Source organism: Xiphophorus couchianus, chromosome 5 (genome assembly GCF_001444195.1).
Source record: "Xiphophorus couchianus chromosome 5, X_couchianus-1.0, whole genome shotgun sequence".
Lineage (NCBI taxonomy): Eukaryota > Metazoa > Chordata > Actinopteri > Cyprinodontiformes > Poeciliidae > Xiphophorus > Xiphophorus couchianus.
This window is the reverse complement of record NC_040232.1, coordinates 7,639,069-7,663,227: the sequence shown is the minus strand read 5'-3', so window position 1 is coordinate 7,663,227 and position 24,159 is coordinate 7,639,069. Positions and strand designations below refer to the sequence as shown.

At 38.2% G+C, this 24,159-nt stretch overlaps 2 protein-coding genes across 3 annotated transcripts; one reads left to right on the top strand and one right to left on the bottom strand.

The window, feature by feature from the left end:
• The first annotated feature begins 914 nt into the window (after positions 1 to 914).
• On the top strand, positions 915 to 15,944 carry LOC114144404 (protein FAM83B-like). Its single transcript, XM_028017173.1, has 5 exons — positions 915 to 1,054; positions 4,313 to 4,757; positions 8,503 to 8,667; positions 10,830 to 10,954; positions 12,788 to 15,944. Exons 2-5 carry the CDS (start codon positions 4,335 to 4,337, stop codon positions 14,739 to 14,741), a joined length of 2,667 nt encoding a protein of 888 aa, XP_027872974.1. The 5' UTR covers positions 915 to 1,054; positions 4,313 to 4,334; the 3' UTR covers positions 14,742 to 15,944.
• A 367-nt stretch (positions 15,945 to 16,311) lies between these two features.
• lgsn (lengsin, lens protein with glutamine synthetase domain) lies at positions 16,312 to 22,794 on the bottom strand. 2 transcript variants are annotated; one of them, XM_028017175.1, is made up of 4 exons: positions 21,989 to 22,794; positions 19,991 to 20,645; positions 18,297 to 18,463; positions 16,312 to 17,711 (listed from the first exon to the last, which is right to left on the bottom strand). In XM_028017175.1, the coding sequence occupies exons 1-4, from the start codon at positions 22,010 to 22,012 to the stop codon at positions 16,518 to 16,520; spliced, it is 2,040 nt and encodes a 679-aa protein (XP_027872976.1). In that variant the 5' UTR covers positions 22,013 to 22,794; the 3' UTR covers positions 16,312 to 16,517. The 2 variants fall into 2 exon arrangements, with proteins under 2 accessions (XP_027872976.1, XP_027872975.1); XM_028017174.1 differs by lacking the exon at positions 21,989 to 22,794 and adding an exon at positions 21,485 to 21,975.
• Between the last annotated feature and the right edge of the window lie 1,365 nt (positions 22,795 to 24,159).

Below are 24,159 nucleotides of genomic sequence, written 5' to 3'. Positions count from 1 at the left end.
CCACTGGCAGATTATTGGAAAATTATATAGTTTAAGTGAAATAAAACTAGTATTTTTTCAACATTAACAAATGTTTCACATAAAACAAGCTCCTATATCTTGCTAGTTTTGTCTTATTCAAGTGTACAAATTTATTTGTGATAGAAACTAGATAAAAATACTTAGTAAGCTTTTGTGTTTCATAAGCTTTACATTCATTACAACAGTGGTCCCCAACCTTTTTAGTACCGTGGACCGGTTAAGACTGTTAAGGTGTAGGAATAGAAACCGGGGGGATCGCGTATCGAGGAGACCGATGCCGATGCTGTTTGTGGGCTCAATGTTGCCGCCCAAGACGTAACCGACAGAATCCGATTAAAGGATTTTAAAAATAAAAAATCCTCCAGACTCAATACATAACACGGAAATATTTAATTATTTCCGGTCCAGGGGTTGGGGACCGCTGCATTACAAAACAAGAGGAGGAAAAGTCTAGAGCACTGCAAAAAAAAAGTATTTTGGGTCTACTTTTTAGTGCAAATATCTTGGTGCACTTAAAATAAGACAAAATAACTTTTCAGCAAAATATAGGAGCTTTTTTAATGTAAATAATTCTTTAATACTAATGAAAAAAATACTAGTTAACCTGAAGAATTATTTCACTTAGCTATAACAAAAGGAAAATGTCTTGTTATAAGTGAATTTTTTTTTTTTTTTTTTTGCTTTTTGGTGACAATAAAATCCCCTCATCATCATCATCATCATCGTAGATTCAGCAGCAGTGAGTTGAGCTGAAAGGTAAAATGGTGGCGCTCAGACCCAGCAGAGTGATTGGCAGGAAACCAGCCGAACAAACCTGTTCCTCGAAGCCAGGTGAGCTCAGGTGGGCGGAGCTTGTCACAGTTTCTGTGAGTGGAGGAAACGGGGCAGGTACAGCAGGCTGTTGGTTCTGATAGAGTTCAGATGGGCTGCTCTGCTGGAGGCAGACGGACAAACACTGGGCTTTTATTTTCTATATATTTTAATATGCTTGAGGTTCACAGCAGAACAGGAAACCAGAATTTGCAGTGATCAAGTAAGTATTTTCTGTTTGGTTTGGTAATTAGAGTTTTATACAGTCTGACTGGGAATTTAATCTGTTTTTAATTCCAGTTTAACAGCCTCTCACTGCAAGAACAATAATTGTTTAAATGAACAAGAATTTCTTCTACTTAGAGGTGGATAGAATACCCGACATTGTACTAAATAATAAAAGCCCTACTACAACATATTTTTCAACAAGTAAAAGTAAAAGAGTAAAAAAGTATTTAGAATATTTAAATCCCGAGAAATTGATCATAACATCTGATTTATTATTTAAAAATGACAGAAAAATATAAAGTTATGTTTACATTCTGGTATTTGAAAGAGTAAAATGGAAAAAAATGTATAAAGTAAAATTACTATATAGTAATTTTACTTTATATACTGTATATATATATATTTGTATTTATGTAAAACAAGAAAGACTGCATATAAACAAGACGTCTCAATTTGACATAATATGTAGATATTTTTTGGTGATACTTTGTTTCTTTCATTCAAGTTACTTAAAGTATATAGAGTACCCAGAAGGTTTATGATACTTTATTATAGTATGACTCAAGTAGAGTAAAAAGTAAAGGTACAGCAAAACTACTCATCAAAGTACATTCTTTCCAAAAAGCAAAAACAAGTTAATGTAACTGAGAGTAAATGTAATTAATAGTTACATTACTTTGACAGAAACTATAAGTCTGCGTTTGCATCCCATGGATTTTTTATAAACATGGTTTTGTTCATTTGATGAAATTACTCACAGTGGGTAGAAAATCCAGAAGGTTTATATTTATAAACCATCGTAACATTACTGAAGTAAAAGGTACACCATGCAAAACTAATCCTAGAAGTACTCAGGCACATAGTTGTGGTCAAAAGTTTACATACACTTGTAAAAAAACATAATGTCATGGCTGTCTTGAGTTTCCAATAAGTTCTACAACTCTTATTTTTCTGTGATAGAGTGATCGGAACACATACCTGTTTATCACAAAAAACAGTCATAAAGTTTGGTTCCTTCATAAATTTATTATGGGTCTGCTGAAAATGTCACCAAATCTGCTGGGTCAAAAATATACACACAGCAACATAAATTGTCAATTTTGGTGATGTAGAGAGTTGTGTCAATCAAATTAGCTTCATGTCATGGCCTCTTCACTTCTTGTAAGTGATTCTGATTGACTACAGCTGTTGACTTCTCATGAGCCCATTTCAATAGGGCTCATTTGACCCAGTGATTAGACTCAGCCACAAAAGCTACAATGTGAAAGTCAAAGGAACTCAGTGTGGATCTGAAAAAGCGAATTATTGACTTGAACAAGTCAGGGAAGTCACTTGGAGCCATTTCAAAGCAGCTACAGGTCCCAAGAGCAACTGTGCAGACAATTATTCGCAAGTATAAAGTGCATGGAACAGTTGTGTCACTGCCACGATCAGGAAGAAAACGCAAGCTATCACATGCTGCCGAGAGGAGATTGGTCAGGATGGCCAAGAGTCAACCAAGAATCACCAAAAAGCAGGTCTGCAAGGATTTGGAAGCTGATGGAACACAGGTGTCAGTCTCCACAGTCAAGCGTGTTTTACATCGCCATGGACTGAGAGGCTGCCGTGCAAGAAAGAAGCCCTTGCTACAGAAAAGGCACCTTAAGACTCGGCTGAAGTTTGCTGCTGATCACATGGACAAAGATAAAACCTTCTGGAGGAAAGTTCTGTGGTCAGACGAAACAAAAATTGAGCTGTTTGGCCACAACACCCAGCAATATGTTTGGAGGAGAAAAGGTGAGGCCTTTAATCCCAGGAACACCATGCCTACTGTCAAGCATGGTGGTGGTAGTATTATGCTCTGGGGCTGTTTTGCTGCCAGTGGAACTGGTTCTTTGCAGAAAGTAAATGGGATAATGAAGAAGGAGGATTACCTCCAAATTCTGCAGGAAAACTTAAAACCATCAGCCCGAAGGTTGGGTCTTGGGCGCAGTTGGGTGTTCCAACAGGACAATGACCCAAAACACACATCAAAAGTGGTAAAGGAATGGCTAAACCAGGCTAGAATTAAGGTTTTAGAATGGCCTTCCCAGAGTCCTGACTTAAACCCCATTGAGAACATGTGGACAGTGCTAAAGAAACAGATTCATGCAAGAAAACCATCACATTTAGCTGAACTGCACCAATTCTGTCAAGAAGAGTGGTCAAACATTCGACCTGAAGCTTGCCAGGAGCTTGTGGATGGCTACCAAAAGCGCCTAATTGCCGTGAAAATGGCCAAGGGACATGCAACCAAATACTAATGTTGCTGTATGTATATTTTTGACCCAGCAGATTTGGTGACATTTTCAGCAGACCCATAATAAATTTATGAAAGAACCAAACCTTATGACTGTTTTTTGTGACAAACAGGTATGTGTTCCGATCACTCTATCACAGAAAAATAAGAGTTGTAGAACTTATTGGAAACTCAAGACAGCCATGACATTATGTTTTTTACAAGTGTATGTAAACTTTTGACCACAACTGTACAACTCAGCAAATGTAAATAGTTACTACCAGAGTAGTTCACAAAAATTGTACTCCAAGTAAAAGTAGTACTACTTCCACATATTTTTACTCAAATCCAAGTAGCTATCTAAGAAGTAAGAGTAAAAAGGTATTTCGTAAAAAGTCTACTTGAGTACCGAGTAACTAATCAAATTATCAATCATTTAAGTTTTAAAAATTACTTAATCAGACAGATAAAAAAGTCTGATTTTGTGGAAGTTTTGGTATTTTAATAACAAAAATTATGATAATTCAAACAAGTCACAAAAAATAACAAAATCAGGCAAAAGAAAATTATTCCAAATCAGTTTATTTAAATAAAAAAAACTTTAAATAAACAAACTTGTGCAGAAACTGCAGGTGTTTGTCTGAGTCTGGATAATTTTTGGTTAAAACATTTTGTGTTTTTCATTCAGTGGGTAGAAAATCCAGAAATTTTACAAGTAGAAATACTTCATAACAATATTACTCGAAGTACAGCATAGTAAAAATACTCCTGAAAGTAAATTTGTTCAAAAACATCGTTCAAGTAAATGTAACTGAGTTAATATAACTATAGTTACTACCGAACTCTGCATCTACTTTATTGAAAACAAATATTAGAACAAATATCTGGTCTGATACGTTTTTTACACAGAAAACTGTGAATCTTCTCCACCTTTTTAAACCAGACGGTGAAACCTGAATTATAAACATTAAACTGATGCGATACTTTCACACGCAGACTTGGAGTGAATCCGTCATCCATGGAGTCCAATCTGTCCGAGCTGTCCTCCGTCGAGGACGAGAGCCTCTACATCCAGCCTCACTACCGGGAGTCGTACCGCCTGGCCGTCTACGCCCTGCTGTGCGGCGGCATCGACGCCTACGAGGAGTACCTGCAGGCGGAGCAGGTCAGCCACTTCCTGTCCGAGGAGGAGATCCGCTTCATTTTGGAAAGCGCAGAGCTACCGGCTGTGGATGAGGACTCAGGAAACGCAGACCGGGTCAGCCCCTCTACCTACTTCCCCAGCGAGTCCGATGAGGAGGTTCCGGAGCTGGAGCTGGGCTGGCCGCAGGCCCGGCCGGACGCCGCCGACACCAGCATCAGCCTGCTGTTCCACCCGCCCCGGCAGAACACGCCGACCATTAAAGAGGTGGTGCGGAAACAGATCCAGCAGGCGCGACAGGTGAGATCTGAACCCTACCTGTTCTCTGTACACTGCAAAAACACAGCGGTAGTTTCTAGTGGAAATAACTTTTAAATACCAAAATATCTACATAGCTTCAGATTTTGGTCAATCAGATTATGTAATTTTTAAATATTAACTGATAATTTGATTAGTTACTACCTGAATAGAATATGCTGAATTACTCTTACTTGAGTACAATGAGGTTTAAGAAGGTGGTGAAGTTTTAAGACTTGGTGGGCTTGAAATTTACAACAGTGTTTTTTATTTTTAGACTAATTTTTAGACATTTTCTAGAATAAACTTGGACACTTCTGAGCTCCAAAAGTCAAAAATTAAATGATAAAAGTCTGACATTTTGAGATTACTCTTAGAAATTCACTAGAAGAAAATTTGGAATTTCTGAGCTTGTAAATTTGAAAATTATTTTTAAAAAAACTTATTAGTTTTTAGATTAACTTCAGCACTATTCTAGAAAAAGCTTGAAAATTTATGAGTTTCAAAAGTAAAAAATTTTCTACTTTTAGAAATTTTCAGTTTCAGAAGTTGAACATTTTTGACTCTTCAAACTCCTGTTTTTCTTGCAAATGTCTGGACTTTTCAAACTCAGAAATTTCCACGTTTTCTTCTAGATAATTTCTGAGATTAATCTCAAAATTTCTGACTTTTTCAGCATAAATTTACTACTTTTTTTTCTATCTACAATGGCCCTAATAGACCATCATACAAATAAGACAAAACCAACTTACAAGTAACTTTTCAGCAAGAAATAGGAACTTAAGTAAATAATTCCTTAATTTAGATGACTGGCAGATTATTTTCCTTATAAGATGGTACAAATTTCTTGTTATAAGTGAAATAATCTGCCAGTGGAAGTAGTATTGTTTTATCCATATTAATGAATTATTTACTCAAGACAAACTCCGACATATTCCCGAAAAGCTAATTAGTTGTCAGTTATTTTGTCATAGTTTACTAAGATATTCACACAAGAAACTAGACAAAAATACTTGGTACGGTTTTATATTTTTGCAGAAGAATTATAAAATGCATTTAAAATCTTCTATTTACTAATCTGCTTTCACATTATTGAAAGGTGCTTTGTAGTCTGATTAGAATAATCAATATCCTTTACAAATAACCTCCGAGTTATTTTTATTTTCTATCTCTATGTGTGCCTCTTGAATGATATCTCCTTAACAGCGTATTTACAGGGCATATGTGCAAAGTTTTACTGATTTTTTTGCAGTTCTTTTTTAAAACCAGACAAAAATGACCTGGGTAAATATCAAAAACTGTTTTTAGATGATGAGTTCATCAATGAAGGGGGAAAACTGCTGGTTGTCCCACCGTTAGACGCAGCTAAATAGATGCAGTAGGACCCTATTTCCCATGCAACAATTATATTATTTTACCTAGTTAATTGTAATATGCAATAATATTTCTATATATTTTCACCTGAAAGACGTTGGTCCTCAACCGTCTTCAATTTAAACGAACTTGGTGTCAAACAATGTGCTGCAGCAAAACGTTTCATCTATGCTATAATGCTATAATGTTAAAGATTTTAATTTAAAGTTTCCAGAGGTCGTCTCGTTTAATTTGATGAGGGAACTTCACTTAAGTGTTTTTTTTCTTCTCAATTTGTATGTTGGTTAAAACTACCTGAAACAATTATGCACTGGATTGTCAGCTGACATCTTTTAGTTTTCAGAAAAAGAAAACACCTCTTTCTAAACGTTCTCACTAACTGGAATAAAATAATTTTTCCAGTAACCTGTTAAACCAGATGCCACTGCTTCTGTGGGTTTAGTTTAATCTCTGTAAACATGATACTAATCTAAAGTTAAAACATGAGCGCTGTGCTTTATCGGCTTCGGATGCTTCTGCCTGCCGAACATTTCCTGCTTAGCACTAAATATGGCTAAGGATGCTATTTCTCATTAATGAGCGATCAGTCGCCATTTTTCGACTGTCTTTCCATAACATAAAGAAACACATTTTTCATAATATACTGGATTAAAAACAAAAACATCGTGAAACTTACGGAGCTTGTCGAGTGTTAAAATTTCAAAACAGAACCGCATAAGGAGCATTTTATATCCAACACCGGATAGTTTGGACCTTTTCTCATTCCCGTTCTCACATGGCCCAGCCGCCATCTTTGGTTTTGTAAATGGCTCCGCTTATGTGTGACCAGTGGCGCCCTCTGCTGGATGGCGGCTGAACTACAACACTAAAAGAAGCTCTAAGCCAGGGGAGTTATTAGTGAATCGATTGGAACTAATAAACCATTTATCGACAATTAATCGTAAATAGGTTAATTGTTTCCACATTGCACATTGAAAGCACATTATGTTTAATATACCTACTCACTAAATGTGCACTATTGGGATCTACAAAATTACTTGCAAACGTATTTACAGTCGAACTTTTTTACATTTTCTCACATTCATCCTCGGACCTCTTGTGTTTAACTGATATCTAATGTCAGACTTAATGTTGCACATAATCCTGAAAAATAACATCAATTTTGTACAAAAAATGGACACCAATTGACTTTATAGCTTGATTTTATTTATTTATTATTATTTTCTTAGTTTTGACTCAACAATTTTGGCCAACATAACAAAATGTTTGCACACCCCTGCTTCAGCTCAAGTACCACATCCAAAGTCTCTGTCCAAAATATTCCAGTCACAATATACCTAAATATACTTTCACATACATATACTGTTGTTCTGTGAACTAGTCAAGCTACTAAAGCTGCAGCTGGAAGAGCTTTTTACGTGTGAATGTAAATGATTACCTGTGTATCTGCTCAAGCCCAACAAAGCTTTCTGTGCAGCCACTTTCTCAACACATGTTTCAGTTTATGGCAGGTCCAAACTACAACTGGAGGCTCATTCTGCCTGAAGGTACAGCCTATTGGCCATGGATACAGACTGAGCATGAGTGCATGTCTGGGTTTCCATGCCGGTTTGTGCAGTTGTGACAGTTGTTACAGAAACAGGTCAAACAGGAACTGATCGTCACTGGGAAGCATTCCACAACCCATTCAGTACAGTTTGTTTCTCATTCCACCCATCTTGCAAAACCAATCTTTTTGAGTTTTCGGGGGAATTAAATCTAATCATAAATTATATTGACAGGTTACTTTATACAGTGTCCACCCATAAAGCAGTCAATTAATCCAGATATTTATTCCCACTAGCTTGTTTTCTTGAGCTGACGAGGCGCTCAGGGATGGGCACTGTTGGTTTTTCAACACACAGACTGTTTTGCATGTAGATAAAACCACAGCACCATCTTCTGCATGTTTGCTGTGTCTCTTGAATGGCTTGGTAGCTACAAAAAAATGAAATTAATTATCTAAATCTAATGATTTTCTCCTTGACTCCATAAAGCCAAACTTGTAGAAACCACAACTAATAGGCGTGTCAGCTTAACTGGACTGTTATGTCTTAAAGGGTTTGCAGGTGTGCCATACTCTGTCTAATTTTAGATAATGAATTGACAATGAAACAAACAAAAGATTAAACAAATTGGTTGCTGTGCCCAGATCTAGAATTGTTCAGTTATGTAATAATTTGTTGAGTTTTACAAAATTAATAAGTCCTGAATTCGGTTGCTTAGATGAGAGATTAGCTCAACTATCCACCTTTTGTGAAGCTAAAGCTGTAACTCTGTTTACAACAGAACAAATATGATTGAATCCTGTGTATTTGTGTTTATGCGCCTGCAGATTGTTGCCATAGCGATGGACGTTTTCACCGATGTGGACATTTTTAAGGAGCTAATCAGCGCGGCTCTCAGAGGGGTGATAGTCTACATCCTCCTGGATGACTCCCGGGTCAGCAGCTTCCTCAACATGTCACGCAGTATGGGCATTAACCTCCATGACATCAAGGTAAAAAAAATAAAATCAATCAATCAATCAATCAATCATGTGGGATGGAGCTGGACCTTTTGATTAGCATTAAAACTGCAGTATATAGCTTTTATATTTGTTAAAGCTGTCACCATGTTGTGACAGTATAATCTGAGAAACAACTGAATGTTACAGGAAAACCGTTTATCCACCTTTTGTGAAGCTAAAGCTGTAACTCTGTTTACAACAGAACAAATATGATTGAATCCTGTGAATCCTTACCATAGTCATTGGTGTCTATGGTAACTAGCATAGCATTCACGACAAGCATGATTGACAGCGCTAAGACCCTCCTCCTGGCTCTGATTGGTTGTTTCCAGGAGGAAGAGGAGATTTTTTTTTCACAGATTATCTGTCTCATATCAAACTGTCAGTACATGGTGCCAGTTTTAACAAATATGTTAAGAAAAGTTTTTCTTTAAAAGTTCAGTTTTGCAGCTTTAAGTAAGATAAAGATGCGTCACAGACAGTGTGCTTTTGGACTTTTCTGTCCTCTGTACAGCACTTTGGTCAAAATTGCAGTTGTTTTTAAATGTGTTGGATAAATAAACTTACTTGAACTTGTTGAAGTTATGAGGGATACATTTTCCATTTAGCTCACTGAAAATCCTAACAAGGTAAACTCCTTATTTTTCTAAGTGAATATTTCCCTCTGGCTGCTTGCTGTCATCAGCCACTGATATTTTAAAACTATTTGCATCTGCAACACCCCATCGTTTCCATCAGTTTCCAAAGTATAGCAGCATGTAGCAGTAAAAATCAATATATATCAAATAAACACACTATTAAACTTAACTATCTTAACCTGACTTAACCTCCAATGAGCATGCTATGCTAGGTCAGACTGTAGGAATGAGTGAGTGACAGGTGTGTCTCCTCTGGACCCATTTTAAAGGTTTAAGGATTGGCAAAGTGACTTCAGGTAAGATGATCTCAAGAGATTTCACGGAAAGGCAGGAATTAAAAACTCTATAATTGGAGTAAACAAACAAGCCAGTGTTGGTTTACCTTGTTAAGATATTCTCTAAAAGGTTCCCTGGAACTTAAAAGGAAAACATCTCTGCATTCTGCCTGTAGCACTGCCCTTCTTCCAGTAATTATTCAATTAAGGCTAATTTCTGCAAACACATATTAAAAAGTCTATCCTTTCTCTTTGCTTTGCTTCTTATCGTACGGCACAACTGTGTCAGTGCGGCTGGGTTTTCCTGTTAAATGGCATCAGGATGATGTTTCAGCAGTGCAAACAACGTGTGAGGAGGGAGGGCACAATGGCAGCTTTGTGATTGTAGTGCAAAGCACTCAGCCGCCACATCATAACATCGACCTTGTAAAAACTGACAAGTTTGATCTTGTAGAGTTTATCTGTCACTAGTAGTAATAAAAAAAACCCGGAAAATGTTCACTGGATGGTTTTAGGAGTGGTTGAACTGACAGAGCTATAAGTTCACTATGTTTTCTGTTACTATTTACATTAAAGTGACTCATTTGGGTTTGACTCTTTCTGGGAGTCACAATAAAAAGCTCTAAATACTATTAATACTCAGTGTTGCTGTAACATTCAAGCAACAATTATCCCAAATGTGAATCTTTGTTTTATTGCTGCATGTTTTTCACCGCACACGGGATCTGTTATCTAAAAACACCCAGCGCTTAACCACAAATGGTTAGATACTGAAATACCCCAGAAAACAAAAGCCACTGCGCTGGAAATGTTCCTGTTTTATTTTATTTTATTTGTAAATTATGTCAAACATGCTTTATGCAGCCTCCATCCACTCCAGTGGCTTTGAAACAGGCAAAGTCACATTCCAGTTATAATCCGGAGTTTTTCTTTCGAAAAGGCTGCTGACATAACACAAAAATTTGTTTACGCCACCGTACCGGTTTTATGCTAGTTACAACCTCTTATCACAACAGTCCTGAATTAGCTCAGTCTGATCACATAAGATTCCTTTACATGATTATATTTAATTTTTATGAATCAAGGCCACATCCATCACTATTACCTGATATAGAGATCTTTAGGGTTGCTGCTACAGTCTAGGAAAACAGCTGCTAGCCGCAGGCAGAAAAAAGGCAAAGATAATGGATCGATAGATATCCTTAGCCTCTAAACTGGACTTTTTGTTCGTCTCTTTCAGAGCCTTCGTGTTCGGACGGTTCAGGGGGAACAGTATCAGTGTCGGTCGGCAGCGAAGTTTCATGGAGGCTTGGAACAGCGGTTTATTCTGGTGGACTGCCAGACGGTTTTATATGGAACATATAGGTGAGTCAGTCTTGGTGGGTCAAAATCTATATGTTGGGTCCATAAAAGCCCTGCTCATAAGATTATTAGCATGTTTCCACTGAAAATACTCTTGCTCTTGAACTGATTCAGTTTGTTTGCCTTCAAACTTTAGTGCTTTGTTTGGGGAACCAATCATGCATTGTCCACAGTGGGTGTTACACAACGTGGTAGGAGAGCGTACTAGCAAGATGGCTGAACCGACTGAGCTGTGGGCATTACTTTGTTTAATTTCCACATCCATTGAACTTTCATCTGATCACCAATACAGTGTTCACCCTTACTAGATACAACAGACAGGTGTAGCCTTCCTCGCTTGATGTTTGTCACCTTCTTCACTAATACGACAAAAATAAAAAACATTCTTCACAATGCGACTCCTGACTGCATGCAAGTGGCCCCACAGCTCCACCAGCATTCCTCAGGATTCTGTTTTTTGTTTTTTTTTTTAAATGTGATCGTATAGTTTAAAACGATAAAACAGTTAATTCCACAAAACAAAACATTCTTATTCCATGAATCATTCAAAAATAACTTCCATCAACACAAAACAGTAAAATAACAGACAACTGCCAAAGCAGTTAACAGTTACAATATTCACAAAACACATTTAAAAATAAAAAAATCAATAATTTATATTTGAACCCACCTCGTACGACAAAGAATAAAACACTCTTCACAATGTGACTTCTGACTGCATGCAAGTGGCCCCACATGTGAAAAATAAAAGACACAGTCAGTGATGCGACTGAGTGGTCAGTCAGCTGGCGCAGCTTCCACTCATACGGTCATATTTTTCCAGCCCAACCACAAGAAAACTTTACAAATTATATTCTTAGATGTTAGAAGTTCTTATAGTATTTTGTTAATTGCTGAACTAGAACAATATGACCCTAAGTAAAAAAAAAAAAAACAGTAGTAAAGAGCTGCTTCAGAGCCGAAGGACCCGGTGCATGCAGTTACTCATCACACCACTCGGTGGTTCTAAACATATGCATTGATTAAAAATCTCATTATAAATACATACTATTATTATTATTATTAATATTTTGGGTAAAATTCACATACATACACATTTTTCTCTCCGTTACAGAGGCTAATGTCAAAAAACAACAGATAGATTGATAACTTTGTACAGTGACGCATTTACCAGGTGATAACGGAGATGGCATGACTTTGCTTTTGAGCCCAAAATGAAATCAGTAGCTGGGTTTCCTCAACAGACCACTGCATATTCTTCTCTGGCATTTTTGTTAGGCATTTCTTTGTTCAGATGATCTGTCATGTCACTGTTGCACAGAAAAACCAACCGTTCAGCAGTGCCCGATTTGAACCTGTGGAAAAACACAAAATTGATTTTAAAACATGTTCGGGAACCGAAACAGGCCCCTAAGTAGTTGGTGCAATAGGCCTACATGGGAGCCCTTGTTGCTGAAATGTTTTATAAAAATACAAAAGTCTCTGCCTAGCTTGCCTCTTGCTTTCCCTCAAATTTGGGGACTGGCCCCAAACTGTTGGTGTAATAGGCCTACATGACAGCCCTTGTTGCTGAAATGTCCTATTCAAATAAACTAGGCCTTGCCTCTTGCCTCTCCTCTTGCTTTGCTTCTTACCTTGCCTTTCCTCTTGTCTTACTTCATGCTTTGCCTCGTATTTTACTTTGGGTCTCATCTTGCCATGGCTCTTACCTTGCCTTCCCTCTAGCTATGTCATGGCTGACTGCTAAAACATGTAGATGTTTATTGTGTTAGCTATTAGCAACATCTTTTATACTGCAATACTCCCTCATATACTGTGTCTTTTGTGTTTTTCAAGCTACACCTGGTCCTTTGAGAAGATCAACCTGAGCATGGTCCTAGTTATTACCGGTCAACTAGTTTCTTCCTACGATGAGGAGTTCAGAAGATTATATGGTCGATCCATAATTCCTGAAGCTCTGTCCACTGGGAGTCTTACATCTACGTACCCAAAGTCCAGTCAGCTTTCTCTCAATCTTCACATGAAATCCAGACCTAACATGACAGTTTCAATAAACGACAGGTTTAATGATGCAGCCACTTTAAACAGGGGCTTCAGTGTGCAGGAGATGCTGCATCAGTCTCACTTTACAGACACAGGGAACTTAATGAGAGGTCACAGTTATGGTGGCGATTTGCAGAAGTTGAATTCCACGAGTCGCCTGAGAATGGGAACCAAGAACCTTGGAGTTCCTCTTTCTGGCACCCCCCTAAGGCACAGCAGAGACGTGCAGCAACCAAACAGACCATCTCAGCAGCACCTGAGGCACCAGACTCGCTATGGCACAGACCACAATCTGATACCGTTCAACTCTGAAACATCTCTTAACAAATGGAAGATGGACACATACCTAATACAGAGCGATATACCTCCTGATGCAGAGCCCCCTGTGAGTAGTCCACATAGCAGTTACATGGGCTTAAATGAGTATCAGTCACAGATGATTCACAACAGGTCGATGAACATTAAGTCTAGAATGGAGGAAACGAGGCTAAAAAGGCTAAGCTTGCAGGAGCATGCCAATCTCAGGCAAAGTCAAGAATCGTTGCGATCCTTGCACTCAACTGCAGAAAGACCGCAACATATGAGAACCCATCGTGGAAGACCGAGGGGTGTAGAAATGAATCCAAATACAGAAAACACTCTCAATCTGAAAGACAATGAACTGTTTAAGGAATCTGACAGAACAGAACAATGTTTCATGGATAGTAAACGCTCGGCCTCTCACAGCAATATCAAAATGGGTGCCGATCGAAAGGCGATGCCTGTGCACAACTATGCTCCTGCAGGGACACAATCAGATACTGGATTAGATTCAAAACTCAGTGATTCAACTCTCAAGATCTCTAGTTTAATTTCTGGCAGTCTCAGGCAGTCCAGGGTGATGGAGTCTTTGACCGAGATGCCTGAAGAAAAAGAGGCATTAAACGCTCGTGGTGATCGCTTTGAATCAGCACTTAGAGACAAAAATGAAATGAGATTTGAAGATGAGAATGTTGTCCAGGGAGAACACCTTAAGAAATCAAGCTTACCTGTAGAATCAAATCATCATCATAGGGCTGGTGAAAGTTATGGTTCGATCCAAAATAAAATAGACTCACCTCCTCCAAGAGAAGGAAACAAATCCCTTCATGTACCCTCAGCAGAATTTGGTTGTCCTGCGGAGCCTCAAAGAGTTACTACAAAGAAAGAGCACACGCTGAAGGAAAAGAAAATCTCCATGAAAGAGAAACAGTCCATACTGAGATCCCAGGACACTTCGGACTCAAACCGAGCGCTCCAGGCAGACCTTTTTAAAGCGTCTTCTTTAGGGCGACTGAATATGAAAGAACCGTCAACAGAAACGTCCCAGCAGCAAAACTCTCTCAGTGGGCTATCGGAGACAGAAAGACGGACAGAGAAACAGAAATCTCCTTTCTCAAAGCTGTCCGCTCAGCGATCAAGCAAAAGAAAGACAACCCTTTCGGCAGATCAGGACCAAGGCTCAACAGGCGCTCCGGACAAAGAAGCAGCGTCGGGCTCTCAAGTCAAGAAAGAAAGGGCTTACAGTCGCTATGAGCTCCTGATTAGCAATGATAACATCCACCTGGATAAGACAGGAAGGTCGACGAAGAGCTCAGACAAATTGAAAAGCTTGTCCCTAACTAGACGGGGTGACGACTTTCGTACGCATCAGACACAAGGGGGCGCTGACAACAAACTGGGGCGACTAATGCAGCGAATGGGAAATCTGATGAATAAAAATAAATAGGCACATCCGGTAGGGGGCGCTGGTCAGTTTGTCCTTTTCTAAGTTGAACCTTTGCAGTTTTGATCAGTATGTCCCACTGTGGGACAATTCATACAGGTGATGTGTCAATCCATACCTTCATGATTGAAGGTAATTTTCTATATTCTACTTATAGCTTAATGTGAATCCAATGGGATAAATCAACAGTAGCAGCAGGGGTCATAAACTGTCATGTTTAACAAGAGGCAAATTGAAAAATACACATAAAATCCAAAATAAATGAGATTCTTCAATCTTCACATGTAGCAGACATACAAAGGAATCAAAATTACGTTTTTCAAGATATTCCTGACACTAAGTACCAATAAAGCAGACCTGTCATCATAGTTCAAAAATATAATAAAATTTCTACATTTGCAAATAAACTATTTTACTAAATTATTTGTGAGATTTTAGCATTGACTTTAGCATGGTGCAATAGTTGCTAGGACTGTTGCCTTGCAGCAAGACGGTCCTGGGTTGGTACCCCAACATGTGGCCTTTCTGCATGGAGACTGCATGTTCTCCCAGAGCATGGTGAGTTCCCTCCAGGTACTCCCACTTCCTCCCACAGTCCAAAAACACAACTGTGTGGCTAACTGGTCTCTGTCCAGGGTGTCTCTCATCCGATAACCACCGGAGAAAGGCCTCCAGACACCCATGCCTCTGCAAGCATAAGAATTTACAGACAATGGACAAGAGGGCTGGATTTTAACATTTCCATGATTATGTGTCTCAAAATGTCATGAAATACAGAGAATGAAACGCTTTGCTTACAGGTAATAGAGAGAAGTAGGAAGGGAGGAAACTGCTACATGTAGACAGCAGGGATACGGAGAGATGAAAGGTCAAAGAGAAGTTGAGGCTTCTCTCTCTTACGTTGTGTTGTTGCTTGGATCCCGTACCCAACCCTGATGTTTACACACCTAAGGTTTACATATCTGCACTTTGCAAGTTTTTCTGTTGAAGAGTATTTTTATTTTTATTAAAAGTGTTGCAGTAGTTCTACTGGACAAGAAATCTGTAACTAAAGCAGGGATTTTCTAATAATATTGAAACAGTAAGCTTCAACGTGTCCCAAATAAATCCATGTAAATATTAAATATTACTGTACAGTTATGGTAAAAAGAAAGTACTTTTCCATTTTGCTTCATCTTTGTTTTAATAAATTATGATGTGGTGAAATTGGTGTTTTGTAATGACAAAATCTTTTATATTTTAAAACAGAGAATAAGTTGTTTTTACCACGGCTAAGTGTACATTTTATAATATTTTAGCAAATTTTGTTTAAATAATTTGGTTGATGTTCCCAGAAAGAAAGAGAGGAGATTCGGCATCTTCTCCCCACAGTGTCATGATTTAAACATAATTCTGTTTTTTAACAAAAGTCTCTATTCATGAACTCTTGCAGCCATGTAGTCAATTTAAATAAATATTTTTTCCCAAGATTTTTAGATTACACGTTACATGTGGCTTCAGGTGGATGTAAGCAAACGACACAAGATGAAGAAAATGCTTTATAATATTAAAGCAGATTTTATCTGCTTTCTAATATAACAGTGTCTTCTCCATTTTGCTATTGTGTAAAATGCGTCATGTTTTTATGATGTTAATGAAACAATAATGAATCATACATCTCATGACTTCAGAATTCACTTTTATTCATTTTTAATAAAATATCTGAGGAAAACTTTGTCTTGCTTGACGAGAGAAACTGTTTCATCTGTAAAATTATGAGCGAAAACACCACAAATAAGTTCAAATGAAATACTCAAGGCACTTGTTCCTCTCATCGTCCAGCTCTTGGGTCTCGATCTCAAACTTCTTCATGGCGATGAAGTATTGAACAAACGGCTCTCCGAGGGCGCTGCAGATGACGTGATCCTCCGCCAACGCCTCCAGCGCGTTGTCAAGCTTCACGGGAATGGCGAACTCCCTCTGCTGGCCGGGGGTTTTGTTCAGAATGTTCTCAATGTTCAGGTTTCTCCTGATGCCGTCCAGTCCTGCGGCCGCCGTAGCAGCCAGGACAATGTAAGGGTTCGCCATAGCTGAACCTAGCTTGTTGTCGATGTGTGTCTCCCTCCCTCCGTGACATTTGATATTGAAGGAACTGCTGTTGTCATTGCAGCCACAGGTGGCATACAGAACTTGCTTGGGGTCTTTTATGGTTTTGGCGATGTGGCTCCGGCAGCCCAGGCCGGGTGACATCAGGCAGCTGAGCGCTGAAGAGTGGGTGAGGAGCCCCGCCAGCCATTTTCTACCAATCTCAGACAGATCTACTTCCTTTTCGCCACTCTGGAAGAGACTGCGCCGCCCATTAGCGTCCCATAGGCTATGGGAGAGCACACCGGCGTTATACAGACCGTCATCTGTAAAAAAGCTGGCGATGTAGCTGTGCTTACGAGCCATTTCTTTAATGCCAGTACGGAAGGTAAAGGCGCTGTCTGCAGCTGCGATCCCAAACTCCGGCCTCAAATTGATCTCCATCTGGCCAGGTCCACTAGCAGAGGCGATGCTGTCGATGTCTGCGCCCATGCAGTACATGCTGTCCACCAGCTGCTGGAAGAACGGGAGGTCGTGGTTGCTCAGCAGCGTGGTGGCAGGGAACAGCAGCGTCTTTGGACCGATTCTGTCCGGCGCTCCCAGGACACAGCACTCGTAGGTGAACGATGAGTGCAGGGAGAATCCCAAGCTTTGGAGCTGACCGAGCAGCTGCTTCGCTATAAGGCGAGGCGAGGTGCGGAGGGGGCTTCCTGTTATGGTGCATGGATCACATATGACCCGTGCTGTCTGCTCAGCCCAAGGCAGGACTCTGAAAGTTGAAAGGTCAGGGATTAGAAGAACATCACTGCTGAAGATGGCGGTGTTGGCGTGGTCCACTTCGTTGCTCTTTGGGCTGAGGGTCAGCTCCAAATAGCTTCTTGGCATGGGAACCCCATATATTGCTTTCTCCTGTGATGACAGTACATCCATTAAATACAAACAAACATTTTAGAAACTTTACAGGATTGTAGAGCCTTTAGTGATGGTTTAGTTTTAGGCTATGTTCACACAGCAGTTCAGACTTTTTTTTTTATGTGTGTGGTTGTTCACTCTGCAAAAACAAAATCTGACAAAGTATTTTTGTCTAGTTTAGTGTGAATATTTCACTTGAAATAAGACAAAACTAACTTACAGCAAGACATGTGAGCTTGTTTTAAGCTCAGTTTTGAGGCGACTGCAGACGCTTCAAAAACAATCTGGTATATATTTGATTTAGTAACAAATATTAAAGTAACACAGATTGGATTTTTGGGGACGGGGTACAGAGGGAATGTGAACAAAATCAGGATTGGATGATTCAGACAGCGGTGAAAAAGTCAGATATGGGTTGCATTTGCCTGCTGTGTGAACATAGCCTAAGTCAAAGAAACAAAATACCTTTTCTTCTTCTCCTTACTCTCAGAAACCAACTGACACTTAAATTAAGTTCTGTCTCTGTCATTATACATAAATACACCCGAATAAATACGGTAAAGAATAATTAGAATTTATTACATGGAAGAAGCGGACAGGCACCGTCTTGGACCGCGACACTCCGTGGAGATCGGTGGCCTCAAAACGGACAAAGTTGATGTTTTCTCTTGCGATCTGCTGCTTGATTTGCTCCATGGCTGAGAAAAACCTCAAGTTGCTGGAGAATTCAACTGCTTTGTTGTCGTTATCTGTGGAAAACAATTTAACATCTGACCTGAATAAATATGTTGTATTTCTAAAACTTATTGCTCAAGTGTTCTCTGAAGAACTTTTACGAACATAATGTCTAACACCGGATACGTTTGTTAGCCTCCAGGTAAAGATATAAAAATCAGTTAAGTTAATTTACTCAGTGGGGAACAAATCAATAATGCCACAATTATTGGTGGAAAACTGCGTTCAATTCCCAGGGCCATTTGCTTCATGTCTCCCCCTTCTCTCTTTTCCTCTTTACCATATTTCCTGTCTATTTACCATTCAATAAGGCCACTAGTTTAAAAAAATATATTTTTTAAAAGGTCTAGAACAGTTTAGCAGGTTCCAGATGTTTATATTTGTGATGGTGGAACAAAAAAAGGCCTTTTCTAGGCATGACTCTCAAACAATCCCCTGTCATGTTGATATTTTCCAGGTGGTTGCATGGAAACTTCATGACCTACAACCCCCAAGGTGTACTTTAAAGTAGAAGTCAATGATGTGCAGAAACACAAAGCTTGGAAAATATTATCAGCTTTTGAAAGTTGATTTTAATTTAAAAGCTGTAGTTTTGTCCTAATTTATTTAAATTATTCTTGAATTGTGGTCAGGGGCCACACAAAACCAGTGCAGGGGCCACAAATGGCCCTAGAGCCACACTTTGAACACCCATGCACTAGAAGGACCTTGTCTAAATAAATAATCAAAGTTTTTAAAGTACAATAAAATTAAATATGAAGCTTATTCGGCATTATGCTTTGTCATTGTCTACAACCATAAAAACTAGTAAAGCTAAATTATTTTTTAAATCTTGATCTGTCTATAAATATTTCTACTAACTTGTCTTTCCCCCAAAGCATCATCAGAGATGGGCAGACTACTCAAAAATACTATTTCAACATATTTTTACCCAAGTAAAAGTAAAACATGGCCATAAAAAAGTATTTGTAAAAAGTCTACTCAGGCACTAATCAAATTATCATCATTTAATTTTCACAAATTACACAATCTCATGAACCAAAATATAAAGTTAAAAATAATTTTTTAGTATTTTAAGGTAAAAAAAAGAGTCAATAATTCATACAAGTAGCAAAAAAACCCCAAAGAAAAACAGATAAAAGAAATCTTTTTCCAAATCAGTTTCTTTCAATAAAAAACATATGAAACTTTAACAAAAACAGCAGGTGTGTGTCTGGTGAAATTTTGGTTAAAACGTGTTTTTCATTCAGTGGGTAGAAATTTTTACTCAAGTAAGAGTAGAAATACTTCATAATAAAATTACTCAAGTAAAAGTAAAACGTACAGCAGAGTGAGAATACTCCTATAAGTAATTATTTTTCCCCAAAAATGTTAATCAAGTAAATGTAAATTACTACCCAACTCTGATGACACTTTATGATAGAGTCACTGAAGTAAGAGTAAAAAGTACATTGTAGTAAAAATACTCCTAAAAGTAATTTTTTTTCAAAAAGTTACTTAAGTAACTAACTAGTTACTGCCCGACTCTGAGCGTCACTGACCTGAATCTCCCGTCTCTCCCCAGGCTCTGCTGCTTGAATGTGCGCAGATCCTGACTCCAGGCTGCCTATTTGTTTTGGCAGCAGACCTGATTGAGCTGGATGCATCCACAGTGGGGGGCAGATGAATAGGTGTACTTTCTCTGGAGTTGCCCCCCCTTCTGGAAGCATCAGACTGAGGTTTGAAGGTGCTGAACGTCCTGTGAGGATTGTCATCGTCCCCCCGTCTCTTGCGTTCGCCGCTGCTGCTCCCATGGAGGTACGTAAACGGACTTCCTGGTTTCCCCTCCTCTCTCCCTCGGACGCTGAGCAGATGACTGTCCTTCAGGATGCTCTTCAGCTCCTCCATGGTCTGCTGGTGGACACCAAGTCCACCAAATGACACCTTTGTCTGGGATGATTCGTCCTTCATCCAGTCCTCCCTATGTGGACGTTCCTCCAGTCGCAGATCTTCATCTTGGGGACCAGATGCGGAAAATGGAAGAGGCACTGATGGCGTTTCAGAGCTGGCCAAACTTTGGTCAGGAGATGGATCTCCTCCTCTGCAACTTTGACCCATCAGAGGTACATACTTCTTAGTTACTTTAACTCCTTTCTCTTCTTTGCCTAGACTCATTTTTGTTCCATCTGTTTGGTCTTTGCTTCTGCTGTGACTCTCCTGTAAAAAAAAGTCCCAAAACTGATACTGAGACACTGACAAATCAATAATTAAAGGATTTTATTTGTCATTGGATTCCTACGATAAAAATGTGTTGGCACTGAAAAATGACAAGACAACATTTTTGTTGTTTGCCTTATAAAAATAGGTCCTTGTTCTACGCTTTGCTTTACCCTTGGCTATTGACAGAGTTGGGTAGCAACTAATTACATTTACTTAAGTAAAATTTTGAAGCAAAAATATACCTTTAGAAGTATTTTTACTACACTGTACTTTTTACTGTTACTTGAGTGTAAAATTATTAAGTATCGCTACTCCTACTTGAGTAAACTTTCTGGATTTTCTACCCACTGAATGAAGAACAAACAAATTTTAACCAAAAATTCACTAGACACAAACACATATCTGCAATTTTTGTTAAAGTTTCATCAGTTTTATTTTGACAGAAACTGAATTGGAAAAATTTTCTTTTGCCTGATTTTGTTATATAAATTATTTTAATTTCAGTCTTTAAACTACCAAAATATCCACTTAGCTTTACATTTTGTTCCGTCTGTTTATGTAATTCTTAAATATTAAATGATCGATAATTTGACTCAGTACTTGACTGGGCTTTTTGCCAAAAGCCTTTTTACTCTTAGTTGAGTAATTTCTTGGACAGCTACTTTTTAAAAATATGTTGAAGTAGAACTACTCTTTCTTGAGTATAATTTTTGAGTATAACTTTACCCGCCTTAGTTATTGAGAAGCGATTGTTTGTTGACGTTTTAAATGTTACCCAATCGCTAACGTTTGCCCGTGACGTATGTAATGCGCCAGTTCGACTTTTTAACGCTTACCGGAAGTTGCCGATGTTCTGTGCTGTAAACAACGTTTAGCTTTGCTAAGCCGAACATGACGGCTGTTAATGCTAATTCAGTGTTTTAAAGCGTAGCAAGCACAGACTGAACGGCTTCGTTCACTTCCTCTGCCGCCATGGCTAAAACTAGAGGTAGGCTACAATTCTAAAACGGCGCAGAAAATCTACGTCGACAATCGACTTCTGTTCACTGATTGGCCCGGTTGAAATTCTAACGGACGGAATGCAAGTCAGTGGGCGAAAGATTAGAGGCGAGATAAACGGTCAGGCTAGTACAACAAGAAATGTAATAAAAGTTATGAAGATACATTTTGTACTTTACAATAAAAAAGAGAGACAAAAACCAATAAAAAAAATGTTTGAATCATTGAAAATAAAAAAAATGCTTAATTTATATTTTTATATTAAAATACAATCTATATTCGTTGCACACCTTTACAGTAAATTCAACTAAAAAAGAAAAAAGTAGATGTTGAATTGTTACCTTGAAATCTTCAGAGTCATTCATGTCTTTGTGCTGATTAATTGGAAATTGGAATTTGATTTGCCCCCATTTGAAGGCAGAGCTTCACTTGCACATTAATTTTTATAGACAATTGGTACAATGGTGACGGATTAGAACATTCTCTCCAACCCCGACAGCCACTGGAGACCAGCTGCAAACTGGCACCAGCCAGCCACTGGCAGGGACTGAAACAATGTTGCTCTCATCCCATTGGCGGAAAACGGGAATAATTGAAACTGCAGATCTGAGCAGTTTCCAGAAAGAAAGATCAGGATTTCTAAACCTATTATCCAGAGTCTGGTGGAAGTCAGTTAACTGACATTTAGTCACCAAAAAGGCAGAACATTAGCGTCGTTTTTTGTTGATCTTTTCATGTGATTTTGGTTCTTAACTTTTCACAGGTTTTGATGTAAACTCAAGGAGATAAATAACCCTTAATTTTAGCTTCCAGAAACACTAATTTTCTCACCTACACACATGATCTTGGTGTTATTTGAAAGTACTCTTCAGATGGCTGTTTTTTTTATTTGTTTTGTTTTGGGGTTTTTTACAAATAACTTGAAAATCTCAAAAACACACCTATAATTTGCAATTGGAAAATATGCTCTGAAAAACTGGGAATTTTATACAAGTAGTTAAATAAGAGTTTATCAGTTCAACAATTGAAAACTTACGTCTTTTAATTCTGAAATAGTGACAAAAATGAAACGCAATGACTATGATTATAATTCATCTAATAATTTACAAATCCTGTAAAAGTAGGACAATATTCAGAGCTAGACTTGTCTCCACCAGGAGGCAATAACATGAAACATTATTGTGTAATGTAGTTTGAACATTTAACTATTGCTTAAAAAGTGTGTGGAGAAAGAACACATACAATGAACATTATTAGCTACTTTATTTTGTTTTATTTTACTTTTTTTTTTTTTTAAAAAACCCGTTTCCCTTGGGATCTTTAAGAATTTTTTTAATTTAATTGAATAATCACTATGGAGATATACACCAATGTTTCGATTCAACATGCAATTGAACAACAAATCAAATCAAGAGTATTAATTAAGTTTGATGAGTGCCAAACAGAGATTGCTCTAGACTTTTTGTGTTCTGTTGTTTTGACTAAACACATTTTAAAAACTGTCTGTATTGTTAGGATTGTTAGTTTCACTATATTCTCCCCTGTTTGTTCAAAGTATCAATAAATGCCAATACATTTCAAAACATGATTAAATTAAATTGCTGTGTGCAGTTTAGTGCTATAAATCACACTTCTTCATGTGACGGGTGCTCTAAAGAAGTAAAATGGGAATCTTTTTCAACAGAACTTGTTTATGTGAGGCTTTAATTTCTGTGTCCCGCAGTCACAACCATATGATTACCTATAAAGTAATAAATTGTTCTTTATCGTTATTACACAATAGTACCACAAAATATTGTGATAAATTTTTAAGTCCATATTGCCCACCCCAATGTACATATACAATAAAATATGGGGAATATATATGCAATATGTTTAATTGTGATGTTTATTGATTGTTATTCTTGATTTATTTTCTTCTACAATCAGTAATTCAGTGATTTTTTTCGTCTGCTTGATTTATAGCAAAAATATTAAGGACAATTGAATTTTGAGTTGTACAGTTTATTCTGCAGAGTTTTTTGTTTTGTTGCTGTTGTATCCCATAATGACTTGACTAAACCTCCTGCAGCAGTAATGAGCTCATATTTATTTGTAGCAAATTTTATTTTCTTCCTAAACTGTTAACTTGTTGTTGAGAAACGAGTCAAACTGGTCCCATGGTTTCGCAGTAAAGTGTGCGGATTGAGTTTTGAGTCGTGTGGTGATCCAATGTCCCGGGCGTCAGAAACCACCTGACCTGCGCCTCCTCGGGATGAGTCTGAGCATAACGCTGCACATTTTCAGGGTGGGGTTTCCAGGGATTGCATCAAGGCACTGACAGTGAAACACAAAAGCAATCAAAACCGGAAGCAGAAAGTTCAAAATAAAAGTACCTGTATCATAAAAGTTCTCTTTATAGAGTACATTTTATAGACATTGTGGAGAGCAGGTCTGATCAGCAGGTCCTGCTAGCTCTCGATAATGATTTTATCTTAGTAAATAAGGACATTGATGCAGAATTTGCACCAAA

What these genes read in the sequence shown, in the direction of transcription:
- LOC114144404 (XM_028017173.1), top strand. Translation starts at nt 4,335, where the DNA reads ATGGAGTCCAATCTGTCCGAGCTGTCCTCCGTCGAGGACGAGAGCCTC. An exon ending in AGATCCAGCAGGCGCGACAG is followed by an intron (nt 4,758 to 8,502) that starts GTGAGATCTGAA and finishes ATGCGCCTGCAG; the next exon opens with ATTGTTGCCATAGCGATGGA. An exon ending in GTTTTATATGGAACATATAG is followed by an intron (nt 10,955 to 12,787) that starts GTGAGTCAGTCT and finishes GTGTTTTTCAAG; the next exon opens with CTACACCTGGTCCTTTGAGA.
- lgsn (XM_028017174.1), bottom strand. Translation starts at nt 21,541, where the DNA reads ATGTTCGGCTTAGCAAAGCTAAACGTTGTTTACAGCACAGAACATCGG. An exon ending in CAGAACATCGGCAACTTCCG is followed by an intron (nt 20,646 to 21,484) that starts GTAAGCGTTAAA and finishes TTTTTTTTACAG; the next exon opens with GAGAGTCACAGCAGAAGCAA. An exon ending in GGGAGAGACGGGAGATTCAG is followed by an intron (nt 18,464 to 19,990) that starts GTCAGTGACGCT and finishes TGTTTTCCACAG; the next exon opens with ATAACGACAACAAAGCAGTT.